Source organism: Sebastes umbrosus, chromosome 8 (assembly GCF_015220745.1).
Source record: "Sebastes umbrosus isolate fSebUmb1 chromosome 8, fSebUmb1.pri, whole genome shotgun sequence".
NCBI classification, from domain to species: domain Eukaryota; kingdom Metazoa; phylum Chordata; class Actinopteri; order Perciformes; family Sebastidae; genus Sebastes; species Sebastes umbrosus.
Window position 1 is genome coordinate 14,742,221 of NC_051276.1, and position 10,483 is coordinate 14,752,703.

Here is a 10,483-nt window from a genome sequence, read left to right on the forward strand (position 1 = left end):
TTGGCTCTTTGATTAGCGGGGATTGTTTAAACCACAATCTGTGTATTTTTTCAAACATTTTGCAAAAACACTATTGTGAATCAAATTGCATTATAAATAATGTTTTCTTCCTGTAGTGACTTCAATTCAGTACTCTAGATGGTTTAAGCCTTCACAGAAATTTCTAGGGGTGGCAATATTGTATTAAGTGAGTTTATGTTAAAATAAAGTATTGATTTTTTTTAACTTCTAACTAGTGAAGATATACAGTTTATCAAATCATATATGAAACTAGAGAACCTAAAGAATCGATTGGTACCAACCATGTCATGTTAGCTTGTGGCGAAGGAGGCTAAATAATACTCCAAAGTTAGGCTAAATTATGGCGAGGAAAAACTGACATGGCAATTTTTAAAGGGTCCCTTGACCTCTGACCTCAAGATATGTGAATGAAAACTCCGAGATGAACAGAGTGAAAACTATCTTATTAGATAAAAAAATTGTTGACAAACTGCATAATTTGCAGTTGAAAAATCTTATCGTTTAATGTTTAAAATCGCAATAAGATTGTATCGTGACTTAAGTACTGAGATAATATCGTATCGTGGGGCCTCTGGTGATTCCCACCCCTAGAAGTTTCTCTCTGGACAATATTAGTATGCATTATGACTGACCGTGAGAGGCAATGCAAAAAGCATAAAATAAACACATTGAGGCCATCTTGTAGATAAGAACGCTGACAACTCACCATCTTTGCAGATGGTGCTGACCACACAGGCTCCTGCCTCCAGATTGTAACCACTGACGCAGCTGCTGCAGTTCCTTTCACCGGGCCCCAAGCACTCGTAGCAGCTATGGTCACACCTGTCGATGGTCGATTGAAGAATTAGATACCAGTCTATGCAGCACTACACTGAGCTCACATATCCTCAGATAGGATATTTCAGCCATCTTTCACTAGTTTTTGCCTTTATAGTGATTGATTTTCTTTAAAGTTTTTTCTCTGCAGAGCTCTCACATTTCCAATTCGCTGCTCTCCAATATTCACTCAAACCACTGAACTACGAAACTGACCAGCAGTCTCCAATAATGAAGCACAAAAGCTAAGCAAAACACAAATCTGTATTAGACTTTCAAATACTTACCTTTTTTTCTGCAGTATTAGACATGTTATTTTAGTAAGTGTGAGCTAGCCTAACATACAGTCATATCTGATTTTGTGTACATATCAACTGCAAAGAGAGAAAACCATTGTATCACCCAAATAGACACAACAGAAACTGGATAGAAAAATATCTGAAATAAGCCTTTAGCAGCAGAGGGCCAACATTAGGCAACAAGAAAACGGAGCTGTCACATTTGGTGTGAAAATGGGGAATTAAGAAATCAAGTAAAGAGTCAAGGTGGGAGAGAGAAATACCACGGAGGCAAGTTCACCTCCAGGAACGATAAGAAAAGCAGACAAGATGTCTGACTCTGTGGAGGAGTTGGATAGTTGGGTGTGATGGAAGGCAAAGTAGTCATCAAATAGGAATATGAGTATGTTTACATGTTCTTTCCCTCCCTTTCCTCCTCATCCAGGTTAACACTGCTGAAGAGTGAGGCAACAGGACTGTGGCACAGCTCTAAGACAGAAACAGTGACTGCAACAAAGGGCAGATTTGAAAGGCTTGTTAAGATGCTGCAAATTCATATATAAGGTTATAAGGTGAAACAGTGAGGAGCACCAGTCTGATGCTGTTGGAATAAACTCCAAATGACAGCAAAGTCCTCTATTGTAGGGTTTGTACTTACATTTCCTATTAATGTTACAGTGACTGATTGTAATTTTGTTGTGCTGGCCACTTTTTTAAATGAGAAACCGGACCGGACTGGGAAACGCAAAGATTGTGCCACAGCGACAAGAAAGGCAGTGCTGTGGGGGCCGTATCCCCCCCCCTACTGGCCGGAGTGAAACATAGACGAAATATCATTTTACATTTTAAATAATGTCTGATGAAAATAATTTGAACAGTTTCAGTTCTAGTGCTTGTGCATCTGTTGTGGTTCAAGTAAGAACTAGAATTACCACCACATGGTTTAATGCCTTCGTTAACGAGTTTGGTTGCAGTTAAAAATCCATGTCTGTCCAAAATGTCATCACTACATCATTTTATCCTGTTAGACATTTGTGTGAAACTTGAGTTATGGCCAAAAACATGTTTTGTGAGGTCACAGTGACCTTTGGACACCAAATTCGAATCAGTGAATCTTTCAGTCCAAGTGAACATTTGTGCCAAATTTTAAGAAATTTCGTTAAGGCGTTCCTGAGATATCATGTTCACGAGAATGGACCGGGCAGACAGATGTACGGACAGACACTATATGGTTTCTACCTAAGTATCCTGACGTGACTGTGTGCCTCAGCTAAAAGTTTAGAGGAGCTGCTGATAATAACAGGCCATAGCAAATTAATGGTGCAGAAAATAACATGAATTTTCTTCACTTTAAATAGTCCCAACCCTACAAAAAAATAAGCTATATGGAAGAAAGGGACACAGCTCCAGTGGTGAGAGTGGTTCTGCATGTTGTCTTTACATCCACATGTGCATTTGTGTAGAATTTACACTGTTTTTATGCTGCCTGGCAACTTTTTGCCTGTAAATCCAGTGGTCTCTCTTATTTTGTTGAAGCAGAATCTCGGTTTCCTCTCGTGCACATAGAGCGGCAACTAACTCACTATTGACTTTTGATGGTAAAGAGATACAAGACAAACGCTATATGCAAAGAAAGTAATGACAGATGCTGACTCTGAGGACAGACAGGATGGACAAAAATCTGAGACCTAAAACATCACTAATAACATGCAGTTTTGACCGAGTCAGCATTAGCTGAGCTTGTTGTAGGTTTAAATATCCTTGATTATATAGATCATGTTGTTTATCCTACTGAATATATGTTGCTGCGCTCATGGCACTGCAGAGTCACCAAGTTGTGCTAGAAAAAGTTAGGACATTTGCACTTCACTTTGTAAAACTTTAGATTTCCTTCTTTTTAAATCTTTGTAGACTGGAGATCTAAAGGTTTACTGTGGTGTAGAGGTGTTGGCAAGTGTGCTGACTCACTTCTTGCAGGACCTCTGAACCTGCCCGTTGTCTGACGTCTGCTCTGACAGGTAGTAGCCAGTGCTGCATGTTGACACACACCGCCAGTCCTCCAGTAAGTAGCCGTCTGCACACTTTGTGCACGCCTCTATACCTGTGCCTGAAAAACACACAGACCCAAATCAAATGTTGAAGCAAAAAAAAAAAATCTTTACAGTATTCTTCATGTCAGCTAAACAACAACAACAACAGAACACACTGACCTACATAAATGTCATTCTAATAAATTGTATGACTTCCTACCTGCGCAGGTGGCACATGCTCGATGACAGGGCTCACAAGTCCTTCTGTGGCCATTATAATAAGTCCCGGGGTCACAGGTCATTTGACACTTGTTTCCTTGAAGACTAGAAATAGAAAAAGATACACATTCATACCTTTATAGTAAATAACAGGGAAAAGAGTAAGTAAACATTTCTAGGTCTGTCAAAGGTAACGCAATAATAACGCGTTAACGCAAATTCGTATTAATGCCACTAATTACTTTAACGCAATCGTTCTTTCAGAGGTTATGGCGGGCTCAGTTTTAAAGATAGTGAAGATACTGCAAAACTATAAAACATAGGGAATCCATTGGTATCAACCATGTCATACTAGCTTGTTGCAAAGGAGGCTGAATAATGGTAAAATGTGTGACAGCACGCTCACATCCAAACTGCTGCAAATCAGTTAAAGTTTGCTGGTTAAAAGCTGCCAGCTGCTACTGAGCAACTTTCTTTAGAAGTTTCTTTCTGGGCAAATGTTTAGGAAGAACGAAAAAACAACTGCAGCACCAGTGATATAATGTGGGTGTACACATTAGCTGCTGGCCTAGTTCACTTTTTCTCTGACATAAAGGAAGATTCAACTGTTGTCAAAGGGAATTTGTTGTTTTGAAGAAACATATACAAGAGATTTAGCCGATAGATGCCAGATAGAGGGGTAGAGGTCAGTTAGGAAGCAGGTTTGGAGGTTATACAGGCAGTTCTGTGAAGTCACAGTGAGGACAGGTTGGTGAGCTTGCCGCAGTAAACTGAAAAACAGCTGGTCTGTGTTAACGTTTCCCAGAAACGATCTCGTCTGGTCCTCTCTTCCTCCTCGGCTCCTAACCGACCATGAATGGTGTACTGAATGGGAGGCTGTGTGTGTGCGTGTGCATGTGTGAGCATGTGTCTTACTGTGGTTTCGCTGGCATTCAGAGGAAATTATGGCTTACAAGTGTCCCCACCTCCACCTCTGGCTACACTGAACACTTAAAGCTGGGTTCAAGACCGCAATATGTTTTAAGCGCTTCACAAGTGTTTCCTTCATGACCTATCAGGAATTCCAGCACTTTGAAACGCCCTATCCTTTGTCAGGTCAAGTGTAGTGGGGGCGGTTTGAAGAGGCTGCTGTGGAAGTGGCCAGAAAATGAACTGCAACATGTCTGCATTGATAACTAAACCGCTTAGATCAGAGGTTCTTCAAAGTGAGGACCACAACCCAAAATGGGCAACAGCTCCGCTTCTTGTGGGTCTCTGCATGACATGAGTGCATGTGGGCTTTAATAAGCCTGGGTTACAGGGTGAAACTCTGTTTACTCTATTTGGATCTCAAGTGGAAAACAGTTGGGAAGCCCTGGTTTCACTGGTTCATGCTGCGAACCCAAACCACAGTCTAAATTAGCAACACAGTATTCCTGCTGCGTTGGAGTGAATGAACACAAAAGGTTTTTATCCTGAAACCACAACACTGAAATTCAAGCCAAATTAATGCAAAAAGACAAAACCTGACCTATTTGTACTAGTATGACAGAGGACTGACTGTAAGGGTAGATCTTTTTATGAACAAGCTGTGGTTAATACCAGCAGGGTCACAATTATATTGAATGTTAAAAAGGATAGTTTGGGTGTTTTGAAGTGGGGTTGTATGAGGTACTTATCCATAGTCAGTACGCCCCCAGTTTGGAGAAACAGACAGGAGTACCAACACCAGAGCAAAACAATGTACTGCTGTGGGCGCAGCAATACGTATTTTAGTCACCTAAAAGAAAGACTCATCTATAACAATCAATATCAGTTTAAGGGTATGCTATATTAAGAATATTTTTGCTGGTTTACCTTGCCGCCAGACAGCTATAGTCTGTGTTTCCGATGGAGAATTGAAGCAGTTATCTATGCTCTCGCCAAAGCAACCAGACTGCATAGAAAAAACTGTAATTTTACCTCGCAGAATACAGGAGTTGCTAGTCTACTGTGCCACGATCAGTAAGAGTGTTTGTGTTAGTTCAGGTTCACCAAAGTCACACAATAGCACAAACAAAGTAACCCATCAAGGCAGCGGTAGACCAGCAACTCCTGTGTTCTAAAATTACAGGTATTTTCGATGGAGTGTGGTTGCGGTCGCGACATCTTCAGTTCCCAGTCGGAAAGGGCTGTCTGACGGTAAGGTAAACAGTCAAAAATATTCTAAATATAGCGTACACTTAAACTGTTTTTGATTCTTTTAGGTGAGCCTTTCTTTTAGGTGGCTAAAATACATTTTGCTGCTGGCTCCATCCACAGCAGTACTTTGCTTTAATTACTGCGGTAACTCCTGTCTGCTACGCTACACTGGGGGCGTGCCGGCCGTCATGTACTGTAGGTAATACACTGACTGTGGATAAGTACCTCATACAAGCCAACTTCAAAAAACCCAAACTATCCCTTTAAAGGCCTTTCCAAGCATAGAGCCCCATAGTCACATGGATACCATGTTGCTAACATTATTAAATATAATTTATTAATAATTTAAATCATATATTTAGGTAAGTTGAATATGAACCAAGCTGTTAATACACATAGGGAACATTAGGGGCGTCTGTGACTCACGAGGTTCGATCCCCGGTTCATCCTGTCCAAATGTCAAAGTGTCCTCGGGCAAGACACTGAACCCTAAGTTGCTCCTGATCGTTAGGCCAGCACCTTGCAGCTCGCTGCCATCATGAGAGGCAAATTGTGAAGTGTTTTGGATAAAGGCGTTATGTAAATGCTGCCAATTAACATGAAGGCAGGAGGTCTGCTTGAAACAAACTAGTTTGTCTGACCACGTTTATAGACAGACCTGTTCGAAACAGCCACACTTGAAGGCGGACCGAAAAGCCTGCCGTCATAGTGAGGTGTGAAATGTGAAACAAATCCTCCAAACTGTTTCTGCAGCAGTAAAGAAGAAATGCAGTGATTTTAATGTGTTTGCAGCAAAACTATAATGTTACTATGTTAAAAACGTAAACACTGCAAGTTATAAGGTGTATAATAATGACAAGTTATGTAGCAACAGACTGAAACCACTTCCTGTCAAGGCACTAAAATGACCAATGCTTTAAACTCTTAGCAGTGACTCCCAGCTCACCTCATCCCAGGTTTACATTCTGTGCAGATATTGGAGGTGGTGCACTTCTTGCAGTTCTCTGGACATCTCCTGCAAATGTTGGAATCTGAAAGACACAAGGAGAGCCAGTCATACACAGTGGCTAATAGGAACCAGAGGTCTGGCTGCATTTGAAATTAAAACAGAGGGAAGCAGAGGAAGAAGACAATGATGAAGAGGAGGAGTATGAGTAAATTGGGTGAGGAAGACCAGTGAGAAAAGGAGAGAATAAGTAGAATGAACAAAACAGGAGGACAAAAGGCAGGGGGAAGAATGGAAATGTCAAAAGGCTAAAGCTGTGGGGATGAGAAAGGAGATTGTAGTTTCTGTGAGGGAGGATAGGAATGTAGATGAATATTTCTAAAGGCAGAGTAAAGGCAACGACGCGCTTTGACACAATGCACACGGACACTTTGTGTTGAGGCTTGCCAAAAATATCCGTGGACAACGTGTTTTATTATTTCTGGGAAACCATAGAGTGGACTATGACTATTAATCAAAGCTGTTGCTTATGTATGACACAAGTATTATGGTTTGTTTGGGAAGTCATATGGTCAGAGCAGAGAGGAGGAGACTGAGAGGAAGTGAGGTTTAGATTTTCAGGAATCTGAAAATCATTAAAGGGTGGAGGAAGGATGTGGATAGGTCACAGAGAGATTTCCATAAAAAGAAAATGCACTTTTACATTCTAGAGAGCTGGAGGTCAAAATTAGTGCTGAAATGATTAGTTAAATAATTGATTATTTGATAAAAAGAAAATCCATCAACAACGTCGATGATCATTTATTTGTCATTTCAGAATTGCAAAACATTTGCTGGTTCCAGCTTCTCAAATGTGACAATTTTCTACTTTTCTCTGTTTTATAATCACAGTATGTTGAATATCTTTGGATTTTAGACAGTCGGTTACACAAAACACATAAATCTGAAGACACCACCGTTGGCTCTGGGAAATTGGGATGAGCAGTTTTCTGACAATTTATACACTGAACGATAACCCACTTAATGAAAAATAAGAGAGATTAATCAATGAGGAAAATAACCGTTAGTTGTAATCCTGGTCGAAATGTATTTTATTGGTCAGTGAGATTGTGAGAAACTGTGTTAACATGTATTTTTAACTTTTTGACACAATAGTCAAATATCACACTTGATTCAGTTGATAACACACATAACATACATCCCGTATAGGGCTGCAACTAATGATTATTTTCATTGTTGATTAATTTGTCGATTATTTTCTCGATTAATCGATTAGTTGTTTGGACTTTCAAGTGTCAGAAAAAGGTGAAAACTGCCGATTAGTGTTTCCCAAAGCCCAAGATGATGTCCTCAAATGTCTCGTTTTGTCAACAACTCAAAGATATTCAGTTTACTGTCATAGAGGAGTAAAGAAACCAGAAAATATTCACATTTAAGAAGCTGGAATCAGAGAATATTGGCTTTTTTTTTTCTTATAAAAATACTCAAACCGATTAATCAATCATCAAAATAGTTGCCGATTAATTTAATAGTTGACAACTAATCGATTAATCATTGCAGCTCTAATCCTGTAGCTTACATTTCTTTGTCCATAATCAAGCTGGCAACTCCCAGTAATGAAATCATTACATGAAAGTGTCCAACGTGTTGACAAAGGCAGGAATTCACCTCGGCTTGCTGTCAGACTGACAGAGAAAATAAACTCTAGATAGCTCATTTAACACAACACAATACTCAGCAGTGCCAACATTTCAAAAGAAAAAAGTATCCACTACATCTTGGCCTGTTGAAATGTTATGATTGAACTTGGATCCGATGGCATCAGATCTGCTGCCAGAGACTCTCAGAGCTGCCAGGACTTACACGGTCCTGGCTGCAAACCAATATATAGACATAATTATAAGATATACATAGTTTCAGTCTCTCATTCCTGCTTTACTTTCATCCAGGCTGGCATACATCTAGAACATGAGACAAACCAGTAAGTACATACAGTATGTACTGTATGTTAACCCCACTGGACTACTCTGTTTATTATAAACCTGAAAACAGGCTGACCTCTCGTGAACATTATCCATAGATAATTCTCCAGCGGGTCTGCTTTATTTCATAATTTATTCCACTTTTAACTGCTTACTAGCTCAAACTTTTCAGTTGTGTTTGGTTCAGCAAAGTGCATTAAAATAAACAACTGGCTAGACGTAACGTCAAGGGCAAGTCTGATAGTGGAATTTGTGGATTATCCCCATTTGTCGATGTTCTGTTAAATTTAAATGTCGTTTGTAGAACTATAAGAAAACAGATGCAAAGGAGAAAACAATAGAAACAGCTTATAAAACCTCCTGGTGGGACCAACGATGAAAGAGTTTGGAAACAAATTCTTGACTGCATGGTGAGCCATCATGTGTGCAATCATTCGGCCAGCAGTGAAACGTACCGTTGTCGAGGTAGAAGCCGTCGCCACAGTTGGCGACACACGTGTTGGAGCCCTCGTTGAGGTGGAAACCAGTCCTGCATGTGGTGCACTGGTCGCTACGGCTACCGACGCAGGTCTCGCACAACGAGGAGCACTTCTTGCAGCGCTTCCTGTCATCGCGGAAAAAGCCACTGGGGCACTCCGACACACACATCCTGGAGAGAGGTGATTGAAGAGAGGGAAAGGAGGTGAAAAGAGAGCATCACAAAAGGGCAAAAGTGGAATACAAAGGAGGGACAATTTGTATTTCTTACACAAATGTTCAGGTTGTAGTTTATGCTGATTGTACAATATAATAAAAGATTCCAAATCAACTTCATCGCTCCACAATAAACCAGTGATGTAAGAAGTATTCAGATATTTTACTAAGTAAAAGGAGCAATACTACAGTGCAGAAATACTGTGGTGGCAGTTTCTGTTAAAACAAGACACAAACCAACGTAACAACTTGTCTTTTAGTGAATTTAATAAAAAGGCATACATTAATAACTAAAGCATCTGCAGATGGACTCACGAGCACAGCCACCTGTTGTGGACTGTGGCAAGTGAGCCCCGAATACAAAGAGTAGTCAGTGTTTATACATTTAAAGCATAACATGAAGATAAGTGCAAAGAAGAAAAGAAGAGAAGGATAGAAAGTGTATCACTGCGTCAGCACACAGCAGACAACAGAGCATCACAAGACATAACAAGTATTTCAGCAATCTGTTGTTTGCAGTTACAGAGACCTAAAATGTCAGGTCACTGTCCTATGGTGACAAAGTTGAACATGTGAGGCCCTGAGATTATCTAAAGGTACACTGTTAAACTACAGATATGAAAATTGCCATTACAGTACTCAGCATCAAAATATACTTAAAAAACAAAAAGTAAAAGTATTCATTATGCAGAATAATATATTACTGGATTATAATTTTTAATTATTAATATGTTCATCACTTTAATGTTGCATCTGGTAAAGGTAAAGCTCATTTGAATTATTTTATATACTGTTGAAAGTTTGTTCATTCCCCCGTGTTCAATAAAGTCTTATCTTAATCCACAATATTACATCATAATTTGTTATTTGATATTTTGTATTATTTATCTGAATGTGCAAAGTATAAAAAGCTGTCAGACAAATGAAGTGGAGTAAAAAGTGACACATTTTTCTCGAGATGTAGTGGAGTAGAAGTTTAAAGTAGCAGAAAATGTAAATACCAAAGTAAAGTACCTAAAATGATATTTAAGTATAGTATTTGAGTAAATGTACTTGGTGACTTTCCACCACTGCGATTAACAACCCCTATCACACAGCTCAGGATAATGTTAACAGGCTCGAAATGTAAAACACATGTTTGACAAAGCACATATGGCTCTTGTGTAAGGGTATTATGGGCGTAATGTATTGTGTGCAATTATAAATATAACCTTGAGGAAAATATAGTTTTATAGGACTAAAGAAGAAATATGTTTTTTATAACCACCAACTGTAAATGTAAACTTGTTTTTCATGTATCAATAATGAGTTAGGACAAACAGAAGGAGAGGGACCAAG

At 39.5% G+C, this 10,483-nt stretch overlaps 1 protein-coding gene across 4 annotated transcripts in view; it reads right to left on the reverse strand.

Moving 5' to 3' along the window:
- pcsk5b (proprotein convertase subtilisin/kexin type 5b) overlaps positions 1 to 10,483 on the reverse strand; it is a 96,335-nt gene that overhangs the window by 29,464 nt on the left and 56,388 nt on the right. For all 4 annotated transcript variants that reach the window (XM_037777711.1, XM_037777709.1, XM_037777707.1 and 1 more), the window contains exons 16-20: positions 8,908 to 9,101; positions 6,471 to 6,555; positions 3,366 to 3,469; positions 3,084 to 3,222; positions 728 to 843 (exon numbers count right to left, since the gene is read on the reverse strand). In XM_037777711.1, the coding sequence (XP_037633639.1) occupies positions 728 to 843; positions 3,084 to 3,222; positions 3,366 to 3,469; positions 6,471 to 6,555; positions 8,908 to 9,101 (638 nt within the window). The remainder of the gene's footprint in view (positions 1 to 727; positions 844 to 3,083; positions 3,223 to 3,365; positions 3,470 to 6,470; positions 6,556 to 8,907; positions 9,102 to 10,483) is intronic.